We start from the raw sequence: 19564 nt of genomic DNA on the forward strand, positions 1-19564 counted from the left end.
GAGAAGAAATCCTGAAAGTATTACGGCAAGGGATAAATGGATAACCTTGGTATTAAAAACATTTGATGTTCATTCTTGTGACTTCCTTCACTGTATGGATCCAATGTTTTCCTGCAGTATTCTATATACTATTTTGTTGACAAAAAGAACTTAATCTGTGCTGTATACTATTTTTTCTGTAATTTTTCTTGGAGAGTGTAAAAGGAATTTGAGGCGTCCCCGGGATGCCCTGTATATCGTTGACCTCACTCAACCAATACATAGACTGCGAAAGTCAGTATATAGTTAAAGAATGGAAAGGAATTTATTTGCTAATGCATGCATCAGGAGGGAGTCACAGTTAATGAGGGTTGACTGTCCTCTGAGCTAATATTGCAAGGTAAAATTATTATATTATTCTGAACATTTCAATATCCCATCCAGTCTCGTCAATCAGACTGGAGGGTCCAATCACGATATTAGACATTATTACCTTAGCCAATAATGTTCCACCTGTCAACAGGAATAGATTATTAGCTCACTGCCCATGTAGATTCCTTCCCCTTTACCTAGGAAACCTAACCCAGTGTCCAAGGCATATGTGATTTTTAATTGGTGAAAGGAGTTGCTCTCTCGCTGGAACTGGGGCCGCTTTTATCAGCTTGAGAGACTACTCCAGCCTCGCTACCCATGAATGAATTTACTCCCTTAAATACCAGGCCTATTAAACTTGCCTTTTCCATATCCAAAAACAGATAACAGAAGCTGCCTTTCTGTGCTCCATTGTATGAAAAGAATTTGGCCTGTCTACATGTATATTGAAAATACAGTTTCATAGAATCATAGAAACCCTACAGTGCAGAAGGAGGCCATTCGGCCCATTGAGTCTGCACCGACCACAACCCCACCCTGGCCCTACCCCCACATATTTTTATCCACTAATCCCTCTAACCTACGCATCTCAGGACTCTAAGGGGCAATTTTTAACCTGGCCAATCAACCTAACCCGCACATCTTTGGACTGTGGGAGGAAACCGGAGCACCCGGAGGAAACCCACGCAGACACGAGGAGAATGTGCAAACTCCACACAGACAGTGACCCGAGCCGGGAATCGAATCCAGGACCCTGGAGCTGTGAAGCAGCAGTGCTAACCACTGTGCTACCGTGCCGTTTAAGGTACATTATTATACCAAAATTAAAATGAAGGACCTCATACTAAGAATTCTATACCCCCCCCCCCCCCCAAAAAAATCAGAGAGCATGTATAAAGATCCTGAGTAGGGGACTGACAGAAAAATGGAGCTGAGACCACTGCCAGATCAGCCATGATCTTACTGAATGGTGGAGCAGGTTCGAATGGCCAAATGGTGTACTTATGCTACTGTGTTCCTATGATAAGGTACCTCAGATCAAATAAATTATTTATAGGCAAGCAGCGGTGGCACAGCGGTTAGCACTGTAGCCTCATAGTGCCAGGGACCCAGGTTCGATTCCTGGCTTAGGTCACTGTCTGTGCAGAGTCTGCACGTTCTCCATGGGTGCATGGGTTTCCTCCGGGAGCTCCAGTTTTCCCCCTCAGTCCGAAAGACATGCTGGTTAGGTGCATTGGCCATGCTAAATTCTCCCTCAGTGTACCTGAACAGGCGCCGGAGTGTGGCGACTAGGGGATTTTCACAGTAACTTCATTGCAGTGTTAATGTGAGCCCACTTGTGACACTAATAACTAAACGTTCCTGAAGCCTCCGGAATGATATCAATATTTTTTATCTGTAGATCGTGGAGCTGTAAATGTTACTGAAAGTGAAAGAATCTTCCAACGCAGAATAAAGGAGATTCTGCAGCAAAATAACTATTCAGTGTAAGAAGCTTCTTTTCTCATTTATACACATTTTGATTATTTTGATCAAGGTTTTTGAAAGATTTCTTTGCTGTTGTAAACTAGATTTTTGTCACAATCGGTGGAGGAAAGTGAAGAGTTTGAAGCGTTCCCTTCTAACTTGACATTGCATGTAGACACGACGTCTCCTGAAGCCCTTACCTGTACACCTGCTAATCTGGTTGAAATACACAGTGATGAGAGAAGTAAGAAATATTAGATCTGAACTCTCATTTGTTGTAACTTGTGTTTTTTAATTTACTTGTACTGCCAGACTTGAGCTAAAGGGTAAAAATGATACAGGTCCTATCCATCTATATGTATTTCACTGTCAATTTATTTTGAATGATGCTTCCCAGTTTCACACTTGTGAATTTTGTAGTTGGGGCTGGTAATTGTGTGGGAAGTGGCAAAGTAATTATTATTGACTCAAGAAAGCATGACTCAGCAGAAAGCAAAGCTCTCTGTACTAACTGAACAAAGAACAACACAGGAACAGGCCCTTCGGCCCACCAAGCCTGCGCTGACGCATGATGCCTTTCTAAACTAAAGACCTTTTGCCTCTACGCAGTCCGTATCCTCTAATCTCGACCTATTGATGTATCTGTCAGGGTCTCAAGTGTTGCTATTGTAATTGCTTCCACCAACCCCTCTGGCAGCGCATTCCGGGCACTTGCCACCTTCTGTGTTTTTTTTAAAAAAACTTGCCCCTCACATCTCCTTTAAACTTTCCCCTTTTTACCTTAAACCCATGTCCCCTAGTATTTGACATTTCTACCCATTCGTCATTAACTGGATTAACATTAACTGGACAATATAACTTAATAGGAATGGCCTTTTTTAACAACAGTTGTTCAAAAGTCCTCATTCAAAAGGCTAGGTACGTAACTTCACCCTCGCACAGTTCTGATCTGTGACCAAACCATAGGAGAAGCGATTCTAAATAGTGAGTAAGACACCTTTCTTTGTATTAATCACTCAATGCTGATTTTTATGTGGCATTCAAACAATCAGATTCATTGACTGTTAGTTAGGAGGAGGACTCTTGTTTAATAAATAACCCTAGTTCGTACCGAAAAATGTGGGAAAGCTTTTTCCTGCAATAACTAATACAACTGCATTATATTAAGAGCTTTGTGGTATATTCTGTTCCTCTGAAAATCCAAGGTATTTAAATCAGATTATCTATATTCAAATCTTTAGTGCAAATATGACTTGGAATTGTAAAGAATCTATTCTAAGCAATAGATTTATCGGTTAAGTCTATAAAGTGAACTACCATTAATTTTTTTATGGAATTTTTCTTCCCTCCCTAAAAAAAAACGCAGGAGTGAGTCAAGGAAATCCAGAGACTGAAGAAGCAATAGTTGATGAAGGAACCATTCTAAACCTAATGGAGAACAGTCAGACGTTCCAGCCCTCTTCACAAAGGTTAATTCAGTCTCCAATTCTCAGTGAGTATGTAAGGTTCGACACCAATTTTGTACCATTTACATTTTTGACAAAACTGAAATTCAGTATTCTGAAAATCCTCTGTTAATTATTCCTCTCCCTGGTAGATATCCTGCCCTACCTCAAACTGTTGTACTTACCCCTTCAGCAAAACCTTGTTCAAAAACCACACTCCCTCAACTTAATTTTCCTCTCCAGTCCTTGTGCGTATTGAGCCTTCCAATTGTGTGCTTACCTTTCACACAGTGGTTACTTCAGTGTACTTCACATCAAATAAATTATCTGTAGGTAAGCAGGGGCAGCACGGGAGCACAATGGTTAGCACTGCTGCCTCTCAGCGCCAGGGTCCCGGATTCAATTCCTGGCTTGGGTCACTGTCAGTGCAGAGTCTGCACGTTGTCCCCGTGTCTGCGTGGGTTTCCTCCGGGTGCTCCGGTTTCCTCCCACAGTCCGAAAGACATGCTGGTTAGGTGTATTGGCCATGCTAAATTCTCCCTCCGAGTACCTGAGCAGGTGCCGGAGTGTGGCGACTAGGGGATTTTCACAGTAACTTCATTGCAGTGTTAATGTAAGCCTACACTAATAAATAAACTTGAATTTTAAACCTTTCCTACAATTCAAGTTTGAATCCTACCATTCAAGTTTCCTGCAGTCCTGAGATGAGCCCTAATCAGTCACAAATAAGATACTGTATGACTGTGGACAGGGTGCACTGTTCCTGCTCCTCTTCCCAAACTTTGTAGCTGTAATAACTTAAATAGTGGTCATGTTAACTTGTTTTTAATTCCCAGCTGAAAAAAATTCAAAGTCCACTATCCTCCCATGCCCCTGTGCCCCTGGCATGCTTGTCTGATTCTCTCAAGGAATAGGGCCTAGGTGGGATTATGATTGATGCAGATCAATGGGCCAAATAACCACCTCCTGCACTGTAGGGATTCTATGACCCTCTCACCCTCTGACACTTGCACCCCTGGGCTCTCTATCATATCCATTCCCCCTCAACCCTTCCTGTTCCTTCCCCCCCTGGTGCTGTCTTTCTCATTTGTTTTCAACTGCTATGTCAGTATGACCATCATAAATAACTTAGAAGTATCTACTTTGAAAACAAAACCTCAAGGTACTCAAACCAAAAGAGAAAATGCTGGAAAACCTCAGCAGGTCTGGCAGCATCTGTAATGAGAGAAAAGAGCTGACGTTTTGAGTCCAGATGAAAATGTGGAGGTAGGGGGGAGATGGATGGGAGAGAGGTAGAATTGAGAAAAGGGGGGAGAAAAGGTAAGGAAAGGAGGAAAGAGTGGGGGCGGGGGGAGAAAAATACAGAAAGGCAATAAAGAAACAAAGGTAGAGAACAGTTTAAAAATTTAATAAAATGACTCCCCATATCATCTTCTGTCGCAGCTTACCCTCTGATTTTAGCTCTGCCGTTTGGCCATTCACACCCTTTACTCTCTCTATGGACTGCCATTAGCAGCCTTTCCCCTTGTTTTTGTGACTATGAACAAAGAACAATACAGCACAGGAACAGGCCCTTCGGCCCTCCAAGCCCGCGCCGCTCCCCGGTCCAGGATTGAATCCTGAATCCAGGATCCCCGCCCAATTTTCCAGCCTATCTACATACCAATATCCTATCCACCGAGCTGTCCCTCACAGCTACGATGCTTTGTTCATTACAACCTATTAACTTACCCCCACCCCCCCATTCCAGACCATGTGATCTCCAGGGAGAGGCGAAAACCAAGAGTGAAAAACCCCAGGGCCAATATGGGGAAAAAAAATCTGGGAAATTCCTCTCCGACCCCCTGAGGCGATCGAAACGAGTCCAGGAGATCACAATGGCCCCGATCGGAAAATGCTTCCCAACCCTAGTCATTTCCACTTCCACGAACACCATATGAATTCCCTGCCCCCGAGACAGGTTCCCAACTATCCGCAGTCTCACTCTGTACTGGCACCAGCAAGATGATCATAGAATGAAGCCTTGAAACGAGAAACCAGGAACAATTAGCCCGCGCCGCTCCCTGGTCCAAACTAGACCACTCTTTTGTATCCCTCCATTCCCACTCCGTTCATATAGCTGTCTAGATAAGTCTTAAACGTTCCCAGTGTGTCCGCCTCCACCACCTTGCCCGGCAACACATTCCAGGCCCCCACGACCCTCTGTGTGAAATATGTCCTTCTGATATCTGTGTTAAACCTCCCCCCCTTCACCTTGAACCTATGACCCCTCGTGAACGTCACCACCGACCCGGGGAAAAGCTTCCCACCGTTCACCCTATCTATGCCTTTCATAATTTTATACACCTCTATTAAGTCTCCCCTCATCCTCTGTCTTTCCAAGGAGAACAACCCCAGTTTCCCCAATCTCTCCTCATAACCATCTTTCATTCCCTCACACTACAGTATAAGTGTCTCCCACTTTCTATGCTTTTTAGTTTTGACAAAGGGTCATCTGGACTCGACGTCAGCTCTTTTCTCCCTTTACAGATGCTGCCAGACCTGCTGAGATTTTTCCGCATTTTCTCTTTTGGTTTCAGATTCCAGCACCTGCAGTAATTTGCTTTTACCTCAAGGCGCTCAGTTTTGTAAGTGGGTGAGATTTAATGTTTGCAAACTAACACTTTTCAATATGTAACCTGTTCAAATAGATGCCAGCCAGGACCAGGCAATGGTGCATCTGTTAGCTGGGTTAGAGGAAGACGGATTTGGGAATGCAAGATCCCCGTTTGCACTCGGTCGATCTTCACAACAATCTGCAGGAAACTGTAGCTACCAACAGAATAGTGATGATGAAGAAAATGAGCCCAAAATTCAAAAAGAAGAATTGGAACTCAGTCTAATCATGTCTCAGCGTTGGGACGGTGATTTTTCAGATAATGTTGGGAAAATGAGGTAAGAAATTTATAGATCTAGTGTATCAAACTCTTGGAAAAGCCGATTTTTAGCCGATGATTTTTGAGTACTTAATTTTTATTCTTGTCATAGAGGTTTACAGCATGGAAACAGGCCCTCCAGCCCAAATTGTCCATGCTGCCCTTTTTTTTTTTAAACCCCTAAACTAATCACAATTGCCCGCATTTGGCCCATATCCCTCTATACCCATCGTACCCATGTAACTATCTAAATGCTTTTTAAAAGATAAAATTGTATCCGCCTCTACTACTACCTCTGGCAGCTTGTTCCAGACACTCACCATCCTCTGTGAAAAAATTGCCCCTCTGGACACTTTTATGCATCTCCCCTCTCACCTTAAACCTATGCCCTCTAGTTTTAGACTCCCCTACCTTTGGGAAAAGATATTGACTATCTACCTTGTCTATGCCCTCATTATTTTGTAGACCTCTATAAGGTCACCCCTCAGCCTCCTACGCTCCAGAGAAAAAAGTCCCAGTCTATTCAGCCTCTCCTTAAAACTCAAACCATCAAGTCCCAGGAGCATCCTAGTAAATCTTTTCTGGACTCTTTCTAGTTTAATAATATCCTTTCTATAATAGGGTGACCAGAATTGCACACAGTATTCCAAGTGTGGCCTTACCAATGTCTTGTCCATCTAGCGACAATATTTATTTGATATTGAACCAAAGGAAGGACAGTATGGTATAAGTTTTAGCTCTAATATTAGCACACTCTACCACCAGAGCACAAATGCTGTCATGTTATCTGCATTTGCTATTTAATTGTTGACTTGAAATATTTCAGTTTCAGTTGACCAGTATTAGATGTTCAGGTGACCAAAGCTACCTCCTTTGGCTCTTGGTAAAAACTCTTCTTGCAACCTTCTCCAGCACTATCTTTCGGCTGAATCAGTTCGCTTGCAATCTGTGTGCCCTGTCCAGTTGAACTTCGAACCCCATAATCCATCCATTTTCTGACAGTTAGGTGAGGGGGGGAAATTGTTATTGAAGCCAGAGACTTACTGAAGTTCTCAATGCAGGTATGCATTGAAAATCTGCTTTTTAAAATGAATTGTAGAGATATACACATGTTAGTTCAAAGTTGCTTAATTCACTAATTTAAATTATACCTAAAAAGGCCTTTGCATAATTTGATGTGGATTTAAAGAAAAATGGATAATCAAGAGTAGTTCATTATGCAAAAGGTTAGGGAATGGATTGAAGAGAATTTATGCTCTGACGAAGGGTCATCCAGACTCGACGTTGGCTGTGTTCCCTCTCCACGGATGCTGTCCGACCAGCTGAGCTTTTCCAGCATTTTCTGTTTGTTTCAGATTTCAGCATCTGCAGTATTTTGCTTTTATGTTATTGAAGAGAATTCAATCCATTTTTAAAGAATTTTAATTAAATTCTGTAGTGTCATCGCACCAGTGGTTAAATGCAGTAATCCACCCCTCTGGTGTTTTGATCACTATGCAGCAGGGATCTGGTAACCGGTCTCCGATCTCTCAAGGCATGTAGCTGAGGTGTAAGCATCCAATAATTTGCAGTTTTGTGAAATTTCAACTGACCAATTGACACAGAATTTAACTCACTTTGAAGAATTCTCAGTTACGGGAGAGTTTACCTTCATTCCTTCAGGATTTGAGATTGACTCTGGGGAATCGTAGCTTTGGTGAATAAGTCTTAAGCGAATATGAAATAGGAGCAGGAATAGAACCATACGGCCCTTCAAGCTTGCTCTGCCATCCAATACCGATGATGATTGATCTGCCTTGACTCCACTTGGGTCCCAATATTACTTGATTCCCAGAAAAGGCAAAAGTCAGACTATTCCAACCTGTCTGGTAAACAATTGAGGATCTGCGATCCTTGGAGTTAGAGAATTCCAAAGATTTGCAATTCCCGAGTGAAGAAATTTCTCATCTTACTCAGTTTGGCACGGTGGCACAATGGTTAGCACTGCTGCCTCACAGCGCCAGGAACCTGGGTTCAATTCCTGGCTTGGGTCACTGTCTTTGGAGTTTGTGCGTTCTCCCCATGTCTGCGTGGGTTTCCTCCAGGTGCTCCAGTTTCCTCTCACAGTCCGAAAGACGTGCTGGTTAGGTGGATTGGCCATGTTACATTCTCCCTCGGTGTGCCCGAACAGGCACCAGCATGTGGCAACTAGGGGATTTTCACAGCAACTTCATTGCCATGTTAATGTAAGCCGACTTGTGACACTAATAAATAAATTTTAAACCTTAAAATGTTTGATCCCTTATCCTGACACTCTGATCCCCTATTCCACAGTCCCCAACCAGGGGAAATAACCTTTTGTGTTGTCAGCAAACCTGGATGCAGTAAGTTTTTCAATCTAATAGGCTATTGCTTATGCTGAAAATACATGAAGTCGATGGTGCAGAGTTATTTGAAAAGGCGTAATGTTTCAGATTTTCAGAGAAGAATCTTAGTGATTGCTCATCAGAGGAAGATAACGCGTTCTCTGATGGTCAGACGGAGTGGCGAGGAAATCGGAACATGATGGCTAATCTTTCCATCCCTCAACTTGATGGAGCTGCAGATGAGAACACTGGTATGTGTCTTTGTTGTCTATGGTGTCACCCATTGTGATTTGAAGGGCTAGATAAGCTTGCGTAACGTGCAGGTATTTGATGGATTGGGAGGGGAGGTGGATAATTACATTCTTGATGCTATGGATTAATTTCAGGCTGTGGCAAGATTGAAGATCCCCTTTAGCTACCTGCTTGTTACATACTTGAAGATCCAATAGCTTTGTCAAACAAAATTGTTCTATTCCAGAAAGCCAGACCCTGTAGGATAGAGCTGGAACCTGTACTTTTATAGGTTTTCATGTACAGACATTCACATTACAAGCATGCTCCTCCTAACCCAAGCCCCCACTGTTTTGATCTGTTCTGCTTCATAAGTGCACAGTGAATCCCCACTTAATTGTTCAGTAAAGCTATGTTGACTCTGCCTAATCATTATAATTTTCAGCTTTGACAAAGGGTCATCTGGACTCGAAACGTCAGCTTTTTTCTCTACTTATAGATGCAGCCGCACCTGCTGAGATTTTCCACCATTTTTTCTCTTTGGTTTCAGATTCCAGCATCCGCAGTGATTTGCTTTTTTTATAATTTTCTATGTGCCCTAACGCTTCAGTAGATTTTTCTTGACAACCGGGCTTGAGGAAGTATGAGACCTTGGAGTGCATGTCCACAGGTCCCTGAAGGTGGCAGGACAGGTGGACAAGGTGGTCAAGGATGTTTTCCTTTATTGGATAAGATATTGAATGAAAAGCAGCAGGGATTGTAACGCTGGAACTGTATAAAATGCTCATGCAGCCACTGCTGGAGTTTTGTGTACAGTTCTGGTCACTACATTACAGGAAGAGCAGAATTGTTGTGGTGACAACAAGAGATGTGAAGAATGTTGGTCGGGCTTGAAAATTGCAGCTATGAGGAGAGATTAGGATTGTTTTCCTTGGAACAGAAGAGGCGAGTGGTGACCTAATGGAAATGTTCAAAATTGAGGGGCATGGAATGGGTTGACAGGAAAGACTTGTTTTCCCCTCGCTGAGGGGTCAATTGCCAGGGATCACAGATTGATAGAAGGATTGGAGGGAACACGAGGAAACCCTTTTTCACCCAGAGGGTGGTGAGCGTTTGGAATTCACTGCCTGAATTGGTGATTGAGGCTGAAACGCTTGACTCCTTTAAAAGGTACCTAGATCCGCACCTGGAATGCTGTAACCAGCAAAGCTATGGACTAGCTGTTAGAAAATGGGATTAAAATGAATGACGAGTTTCTTTGTCTTTTTTCTCTGGCCAGCTCAGACATGATGAACTGAATGGTCTCTTTCTGCACAGTAACTTTTCTATGGTTCTATAGTGGTGTTCCCTCAGGACTCGGTATTTGGACCATTGCTTTTTAAATCTATATTAATGACCATGACGTGGGTGTGTAGAGCATAATTTCAACCTTTGCAGATGTCACAAAACTTGGAAGTATTGTGAATTGTGGGGAGGATAGTGATAAACATGGACATAGGGGGGCTGGTGGAAAGGGCAAACAGGTGGGAGGCTAAAATGTGATGTGGTGAAGCATGAGGTGATTTATTGTGGTGCAAAGAGTGAGGAAAGGCAATATTAAAAGAAAAAGGATTCGATTCTCAATGTTGCTGAGGAACAGAGGGACCTGGAGGTAAATGTACACAAATCATTGAAGGTGATAGGGCAGGTTGAGAAAGCGGTTAATAAGACACACCGGGGCCTGGGCTTTGTAACTAGAGGCAGAAGAGTACAAAAATAAGAAAATGATGGTTCAGTCTTAACTGGAATAGTGTGTCCAGTTCTGGCAGCACACTTCATGTAGGAAGTGAAAATGTTGGAGAGGGTGAAAAAAGAATGGTTCTTGGATGAGGGCTTTCCGTTATGTGGATAAATTGGTTTTTAAAAAAAACAGACGAGGCTGTCTCCTGAGAGATGAGAAGGTTGAGAGGAGATTTGATTGAGGTGTTCAAAATCATGAGAGTTCTGGACAGAGTAGATGGAGACACTATTCACATTAGTGGAAGGGCGGAGAACCAGAGGAGACAGATTTGAGATGATTGGCGTGGTGAGGAAATACTTTTATGCAGTGAGCGGTTAGAATCTGGAATACACTGAGGGTGATAAAGGCAGGTTTAAATCGGGGTTTTCAGAAGGGAATTGGATAATTATCTGAAGAGAGAATCTGCAGGGCTCTAGGGAAATGAAGGGCAGGTGACATTAGCAGAGTAGCTCAGTTGAATAGCTGGCAGAGGCTCGACAGGCCAAATGGCCTCCTCCGCTGTAGCCATTTTATGGTTCTGTAAATAAACTTAGAATGCAGGCAAATGTCTATTACGGGATCTTTCATTAACACTGAAAATTCAGTGTATTTTGTAGTTTAAGGGGGTAGGAATGATAGTGGTACTATTCGCAATGTTCATATTTTAGTTGGTATCCAATACAATGGCAGAATAAGCATACTGAGGTAACCGGAAAGCACCGCAGGCAGCATTCCTTTGGAGAGAGTGGCCCTTTAATCTGTCTCCATGTCAAGGAAACAGGAGCTGTGGGTCATAGTGACTGCGAGTCAGTTGAGATAAGCTCCTTTTTCTTAATCAAATAAGAGTGTAGCCAGGACCTGTCACCCTCACCACACTGTTCTCAGTATCTCCTTTTCTCTCTCTTCCTCTGCTGCCTTCCCACTTCTCTTTGCACTTTCTCACCTCATGTTAACAGCTCATTGGATTGGTCAACTCTCTTCGAGCTGAAATGTGAAAAACACTGTTAATTTTCCTAAACAGAAACGGCCTGTCTTGACCCGATGATGAGGGTTGATTAGATAAATTCCCCAGAGCTTTAACTGCTACTTTGCAATTGGAATTTGCTTTTTATTTTGCACATTGTTGACTTTGCAGCCACTAACTGGCTAACCGAAGATAAATTTGTAGATGGTTTTGTTGGTTAGTGTTATTATTTAGCAAAGTGCTTCTATTGCTTTTCAAGGAGGTGCAAATGCAAATAAGGTACAAACTTTAATTTATAAAGTGCCTCTTGGGGTATCCCTGAGGGCATCACAGGGTTAATTAGTTTGATTTTTTTTTGATGATTAAACTGCTGAAGGGCTTTGGGGCACTTTCAGATTAGACAAGATAGTTTTATAGTTCAATGGACATTCAGTTGTGGATATGATATTTATGAAACATGAAACCTCTAATATTGGCAGCGTATTGAAAGCGTCTAGAAATCTCTAATTGTCAAACTCCCCAGCGTGGTGCCATTCATGTCAAACCAATGCTGTACTTGTTTTTGACGCCACAGTGGCATCCTTTTGTCACCTCCAGTCATTTCTGGGATGAGCTGTCTGCTTGCTTTCTACATTAAACAAATTATCAAGTTCACACACACGGATCTGAAATGTTCTCGTACTTTACCTGAGATAGACATCTATCTCCTCTTCCCTGTTCTGGCTGCGTGGATCCCGTCAGTGTTGTGTTTAAATATAATTCAAAAGTCGATGTGTTTATCCAGAAATTGTCACTTCCTTGCAGTTTTGCCCAGCAATTCTTTTCCTCCTCTTGTTAGTTCCTCTGACCACGTGCCACATCTACCTGAAAAGGAGTAGGGTTGTAGGGAAAGAACAGGGGAGTGGGCCTAAATGGTAGTATTTTGAAAGAGTGAGCACAAGCATGAAAGACCTGAATGGCCTCCTGTGCTGAGTGATTTATCACTCGAATACTTGCAACATACTTGGTCAGAGGCCTTTGTTACTATTTTTTAAACTTACAACAAGGTGATGGGTGCAACATCAAGAATGACTTGCCCTCAGCTCTTGTGGGCCAGTGCTCAGTGTAAGTTACCCTAAATAAACAACTTTGCATATATCGATCACAGGACTGTTGCAATTGCTTTAAATTTGATAATTTTACTTTGTTTTGGGGAGGAAAAGAAGTGACTGCTTTGAATACTTTTCAAGTCTGGGGCCCAGCGAGATGCTGATGTGTGAAGATTTGTCCCATGAACTAACCTCAGCTTAGATACAAGTGGACAGCATAGGAAGAGAGAGCGAAAGTTGGTGCCAATGTGCTTTCAATATTACAAAATCTGTTGGCATTTTATTGCATTGAGTTGAACTATTTTCATGTTCTTTTATCCTTCAGTAATTCCGTGGCTGTTTTATTGAACTTATTGAATTTTAGATAACACTTTAAATGAAGATGGTTCAAGAACTCATTCTACGTTAGCAGTACGAGACAAAGTGCTGACAAAGACTACGTTTCACAAAGAGCCTGTGATATTAGACCTGCCATCATCTGATCATGTTGAGCTGCAGTACAATCATGCAGGTACCACACCGCATACACTTGATGGTTTGAACTCTACAGAATTACCTTCGTATCAAAACTCATTCATCACAACAAAAAAGCCTGAACACTCTGTTTCTAACTTTACGAATGAAACCGGTTATGATTTAAAGTACAGCGCACCTAGTGAAGAAATTGGCCTTTGCAACATGAAGTTTGCGGATGCTAATATGGTAGATAGATCTGCAGATGCAGTCTGTGAAAACAAACATATAACCAGTGACTATGAAAGTCATGTGCCATCACACACTGATAGACTTCAGAGGGTAAAGCATTATATCAGCATTAACTGTGAGAAGCATTTGTCATTTACGCACCAGACAAACCTAACCAGTGAAGATGAATTTCATAGTAACTCAACTCTCAGTTGCTTAGTCGGGCGGATAGCTAATAAAGTGCCTCATGTATCCAATAAAAAAGAAAACAGTGTGTATGATAAACCTTTGATTCCCCTAATAGGTCTAAAAAATGGGGTTCAACTTTTTGAAGAACATAAAACTACTGCAACAGATGCTGAAAGCAACATTGAGAAAAGCCGTAGTGAACTTAAAATCAGATATGAAGACTTCCAAGCAACCCAAAGAGAGAAGACTGTTATTGATCAGCATGAGGCACAGTACACGTTTTTCCCCAGTGTGGTACTTCCCAACTGCTTGAAATGTCCAGAAAAAGTCTTCAACAGGACATCTAAACTTCAGAAACAAGATGACCGCAGGCTAAAGCTCAAGTTGAGTAAAAAGAAATCCAATATTACCCGGTTGACAGGACACTCTACAGCTCCAAAAATAAAAAGTGCCCAATCCACCGAACTGAACTCTTGTGGCAGCAGGGTACTGCAAAATGACATGTCGCCGGATCATCATTCGCTAAAATCTTTAGATAACGGTCTTCCTTTGGAATCTGAACCTTTTAACAAGGAAGGGTCGCTGGACAATAACCTAGAGGGGCAGTCGTTTCGGTTAGCTTGCAGTAAGTATACACTCCGAACAAAGCGGAAAGTAAGCTACGAAGCGGAAGATGGTGAACACGGCCACGGTTCAGAAATCTTCAAGACCAATCCGATTCGGCCAGAATATTCGAAAGCCAATGATAACAGTACAGACCGTTCTCAGCGATCACGCAAAAGGAGAAGGCTTAACAAGAAGGAACCCCCTGTGATTATAAAATACATTATTATTAACCGATTCAAGGGTAGGAAGAATATGCTGGTTAAGATCGGGAAAGTGGATTCAAACGAAGACCACGTTATGCTCAATGAAGATAAACTGCAAAAATATCACAAGATTTCACCATTAAAAGACTGGTGGCCCAAAGTCACTGAACCTCCTCTTGTTATCAAACCTTTTGCAACACCTACACCAAAGAGAGGGAAAAAACCAAAAGTTCAGTCGAGCTTAAAAAAGAGAGCTGGAAGATTCAAAAGAAAGGAGAAAATTAGCGTCGCTAGCCAAACTCAAGTAAGAAGAAGTGCAAAAAAAGTAGAATTTTCGCCACTTTCCCCACCTTCGCCTTGTTACAGTGCTGAGGCTGATGACTGTACAACTGAATATAAAGACGTAATGTATAAGCTCGGTTTTATGTCTGAGAGACTGCCAAGCCCTTCTAAACCATCACCACCTCGTTGCTGGTCACCAAGTGAAATGCAAGAGGGTGAAATGCCATCCATTGCATCAACAGAAGACAACGCACTTGTAAGAGATAGTGACCCCTGTGTTTTAAACAGTTCTGACCATTTGTTGCAAAGCAGTAGAAATCGTGGCAAAAAGCAATGTTTAAAATCCAGGAAAAAATCCCCTTGCACGGCTGGCACTGCAGCTAAAAAGAGGAGAGTATCCCAGAAAGCCAAGCAAGTGACAGATGGTGAAAAAGATGATCAACAGTTAAAGCAGCACAAGAAAACGAGAAAAAGATGGACTCGGAAACAAAAAAGTACAGTTCCAGAACCTGCTGAGAAGCAGGGAACACTTCAAAGTTCAGAACCGCACGAGCAAAAGGGAAGCCCCGAGCTCATCGCTAGTGAACCGAATTTGTCCTCCAAAGAGAGAGCCATCAATAGGTTTTGTGGAAATTTTGATAATGTGCATGTTGCGGAATCAGACCCCGTTCCCAACACTGATGAGCAACCCAACGTTCCCCTCAGCATCTGTTCAACAGGGCATGTTCCTTCAACACAGCCTTATTCTGAGGAAATTCAGGGCGATTCTGCGGGCTACTATTGTTCTCTGCTGGAAGCCGATGATAACACAAACCTGCCTGACTTCTCTTATCCACCAGGTGAGCACGTCTCAGACTCTCTATCTCAATTGGCCACATGTTCTCAGTCCCAGCTGCATCCCAGTCTGCCTTTCAGTCTAAGTAAAACGAGTTCTTCATGCGGACACTCCGAGTCTATTTACGTGTTGGATAACAAAGCTCAAATGACAGAGAATTTCCCATTGTCAATGGGCACGAACCTCACGTCACAGGCACCTTTGAGTCTTCCTCAAGGTGAGCATTGTTTTGATCACTTAACAGCCCCTTCGATAGATCAGCCTCACCCGCAGTCTTTACAGTACTCTCCCCTGCCAGTTCAGTCAACCGAAGACGTGTTCAGACTACAGAGAAACAATCCAATGCAGCAGAGGTCACAGCTTATGAACCGCACAAAAACTGGCGGTGGTCTGCATGTTTCTGAAGCGCGAGAGAGGCAAAATGGAGAGAGCATGCAAATGTATAAATCTGACCAGAAGTCCACGTTTTCTCAATCGGAGCTGGAGATTGATGGCAAAGTAAATTATCCGCCCCAATCATTCCAGCGATCCAAAAGTCATCAGCAGTCAAAACCCGCTGCTTTATTGATTTCTGAGGTAAATCAACATTCAGCATATCCACAAGCAAATAGTGTCACAGATTTGCCTGTCAGGATTTCTCCACTAGCCAGTGAGAAGGACGGTCAGTGTCTTAACTTTACACCATGTAGCCACAATAACTTGAAGAAAGTTTTGGAAAGGGAGCAAGAAACTGGCAACATTTTGGACATATCAGATTTCACACCTCCTAGAATAAAGCCAAGATCCGTGTCGGAAACTTTCCTGGAAGCCAATATCCTGCCTCAATCTCAGAAACCTGAACTCAGTCTAAGGATAGATGGCCAAGCACCTGTTGGTAACAGTCAGTCTAGTCTCACCGTTTTGAGAGAGTTGCTGCAGAAAAGGCAGCAGAAAGCACACCAAGGAAATGTTCAAGCCCCTTCACCAAAAGCACTGTTTCATCGAAGTATTTCTTGCCCAAGTGAGCAAAGTGAACTCAATAAAAGTTCCGCTAACATTGATTTTTCTGGTTTTCTCCCGGCTGCTGATTCCAAGTCCCCAAAGGATGCTGGTTCTAAAAAGACTAAAAACACCAGAAGTGCAAAGATTGCACCGAAAAAGGCCAAACCTTCAAAAAGAGAGCTCACTAAGAAATCTCAGACTTCGCAATCTAAATGTCCCTTTTCTGACGACAGCCCTGTTTTTCATTCAGACGCAGGCTTTGATAGTTACAGTTTTGACAGTTTATCGCCCGAGCTCCCGCCATCTTACAACTTTGACATCAACACCGTTGGGCAAACCAGATATTGTACCATATATTCTGGGTGTCAGTTCATGCCAGCAGCTGAACAAAATCTGCCTCAGAAGTTTTTGAGTGATGTTGTTCAGGAGTCTGTTCCATCCCAGGCCGTTATGGAGACTTGCGCTTACAAGTCCCAGAACAGTAAAATGCAACACTCTGACCAAGTGCACCAGTCTGCAGAGAGTACCGAGTGGGCCAGGTCTGGCTCGATCAGCCCCGATCTGTTTGAAAAGTCCTTTTTAGACAGCGGAGACAAGTTGAAACAATTAAATGAAACCTCTGAAATGCCCATTCAGAATGCACTGTCAAGCTCCTCGGAGTCATCTAGTACCCATTTGTCTGGAATGTCGACTGTGGAGCTGAAGGATCAAACCCCTGATCATGACTCTTTGGAGGATGGAACTTCCTGTAGTCCTGTAAAGTCATCCAGTTGCCAAATGATGCTGCTGGATGAAGGAAGTGGAAGAGAATGTGACCGCTCTGATGTTTGTTTGTCTGCCCTCTCCACTGGTTCAAGTCCCAATGGAGCTGTAGGGTTTATTGGGGACGACATGGCGGCAATCAGCTGTGACGATCCAGAGCTCTGTGCTTCCAAGTACAGCAATGGTTCCCCAGCGACATCTCATAGCTCTCCAGCATCCGTTAGCTCCCCGTTACAGACCAAAAATAGCTGTTACATCAGCCGCATGTCGGGCGCTCACATTTTAAAGCCTTTAATGTCACCACCAAGCCGAGAGGAAATTGTGGCAACCCTGTTTGATCATAACCTGGCAGAAACTGTCTACCAAGAACCATTCTGCAGTGACCCTTCGGATGCTCCGGAGAAACCCAGGTGAGAAGTCTAACTGCCCCTCCAGCAATGTAAAATCATGAACATATTAACTAAGGAAAGTCCTATTTTAGAATTAATTATATGATGTTGCCCCATAATGACAGAAACATTGGTTTAAACTATTTTGATTTGTAGATTGATAAAGGTATGATATTCAGACTGTGTAACTTAATTATTTTCTTGTTTTTGTATAAATATTGATGCTCTAAAACTGGTTCTTCTGGAGTGATATTTAACATATACAATCTCTGCACCCTCTTAGAAATTCACTGTCAGTAATTTAGATGAATTCTTAACTACCTGGAATCGAGCTCTAATCTTTTAATATTCTTGCCAATAAATTTCCTGTTGCCATAACCATTATTGTATTTGTTTAGCAGTTTTATTAATTTTTGCATAAGTAGATTATTTTAGGAAGTAGATTAGAATCCAGAAACTGGTTAGAGCACAGAAGGGGACCATCTGGCTGATTGGAGTCCACACTGGCTCTCTGCGAAAGCAGTTCAGCCAGCCCCTTTCCGGGTAATCCTGCCGTTCCTTTTCCTTGCAGGTGCTTTTCACAGTATTTGTCTCGACCACACTCAGTGCGTTCCAGATTGTACACACTTGCTATGTTTTAAACAAAAGTTTTCTTCCTGTTGCATTTGATTCTTTTGCTCATCACTTTAAATTTATCCTCTGGTTTTTGGCCCTTCCAACAAAGGGAACAACTTTTCTCTCTCCTCCGTCCAGACCCCTCATGATTTTGAAAGCACCTATCAAATCTCCTCGCAACCTTCTCTTTAAGGAGAACAGCCCCAGCTTCTCCCATGTACTTTCATCCTGGAACCATTCTAAATCTACGCTGTACCCTGTAAAGTTTCATATTCTTCCTAAAACACTGTGCTGGAATTGGTAGCAGATACATAGGAACACCACCACCTGAGTGTTCCCCTTCCTTCAAGCTCCACACCCTCCTGACTTTTTTATTTATTAGTGTCACAAGTAGGCTTACATTAACACGACGATGAAGTTACTGTGAAAATCCCCTAGTCACCACACTCTGGTGCTTGTTTGGGTACAATGAGGAAGAATTTAGCATGGTCAATGCACCTAACCACGTCTTTTGGACTGTGGGAGGAAACCGGAGCACCAGGAGGAAACCCACGCAGACACGGGGAGAACATGCAAACTCCACAGAGACAGTGACCCAAGCCGGGAACCTGTGCCACCGTGCCGCACCTAAATACTCACCAGCCAATGATTTATCTGGTTCTCTGATGTCCCACTTGATTTTCTCCGAATGTGGACAGCCCACAGTGAGTCCCACCACCGGCAGCATCAGCACCGCACCTGCTCTGTCTCACCCTCTCTCTCGCGCATTTTGAAGCCTCCGGATCTTTTGGAAGTTTGCTCCCAACCCCCCACCCTCCGTGCTTCTTGAAGTCTGTGGGTCAGCTGAGTGGTACGGTGTTTGTTTGGTGCTTTGTATCCAGAATGCCCGCAGATTCCATATTTGCCCCCCTTGCAATCTGTTTCTTTCAGAATTCGCGTTTCAAAATCAATCTCTCCCTTCTGTGCTGTAACGTTCTGATTCTTCAGGTTTATTCCTCCTTGGTTCTGTTACCAGAATTGTTGGCATTTTGACCACTCACTGTTGTACTACAAGGTAAACTGGGCTGAGTATGCAACGAGTGCTGAAAATCATGAGGGGTCTGGACGGAGTAGAGAGAAAAGTTTGTTGCAAACAAACACCAGCTTTGTGCTGGTAAACTGAACATTTTTAGTTGGTTACCTCTTGTTTTTTGCTAATCTCCGCTTAATCTCTCTAGACTTTGGTGCAATGTGTGAGGCCCTATAAATTTAAATTGTGTGCACTAATATCAGGCAAGTAACCTATCTTTGATTTTATAGTACCTTGTTTGGTGGTGAGTGCTTTCTATAGACAGCCACAGTGTCACCTCGGAGGTGTTTACCTTGGTGGTTTTCTAAGAGTGGTGGTGATAAACCCATGGTAGGTCTTAGAAAACTTGGAGAAGGTGCTGACAAATCAACAGGAAATTGATGT

The 19564-nt window shown here is 42.9% G+C and overlaps 1 protein-coding gene across 3 annotated transcripts in view; it reads left to right on the plus strand.

The window, feature by feature from the left end:
- rev3l (REV3 like, DNA directed polymerase zeta catalytic subunit) overlaps window positions 1-19564 on the plus strand; it is a 190088-nt gene that overhangs the window by 94828 nt on the left and 75696 nt on the right. For 2 of the 3 annotated variants that reach the window (XM_078212338.1, XM_078212339.1), the window contains exons 8-13: window positions 1754-1838; window positions 1923-2062; window positions 3185-3310; window positions 5954-6197; window positions 8632-8774; window positions 12930-17517. In XM_078212338.1, coding sequence (XP_078068464.1) covers window positions 1754-1838; window positions 1923-2062; window positions 3185-3310; window positions 5954-6197; window positions 8632-8774; window positions 12930-17517 — 5326 coding nt within the window. The remainder of the gene's footprint in view (window positions 1-1753; window positions 1839-1922; window positions 2063-3184; window positions 3311-5953; window positions 6198-8631; window positions 8775-12929; window positions 17518-19564) is intronic. The other variant, XM_078212340.1, reaches the window with a different exon arrangement.

This window comes from Mustelus asterias, chromosome 5 (assembly GCF_964213995.1).
Source record: "Mustelus asterias chromosome 5, sMusAst1.hap1.1, whole genome shotgun sequence".
NCBI lineage: Eukaryota > Metazoa > Chordata > Chondrichthyes > Carcharhiniformes > Triakidae > Mustelus > Mustelus asterias.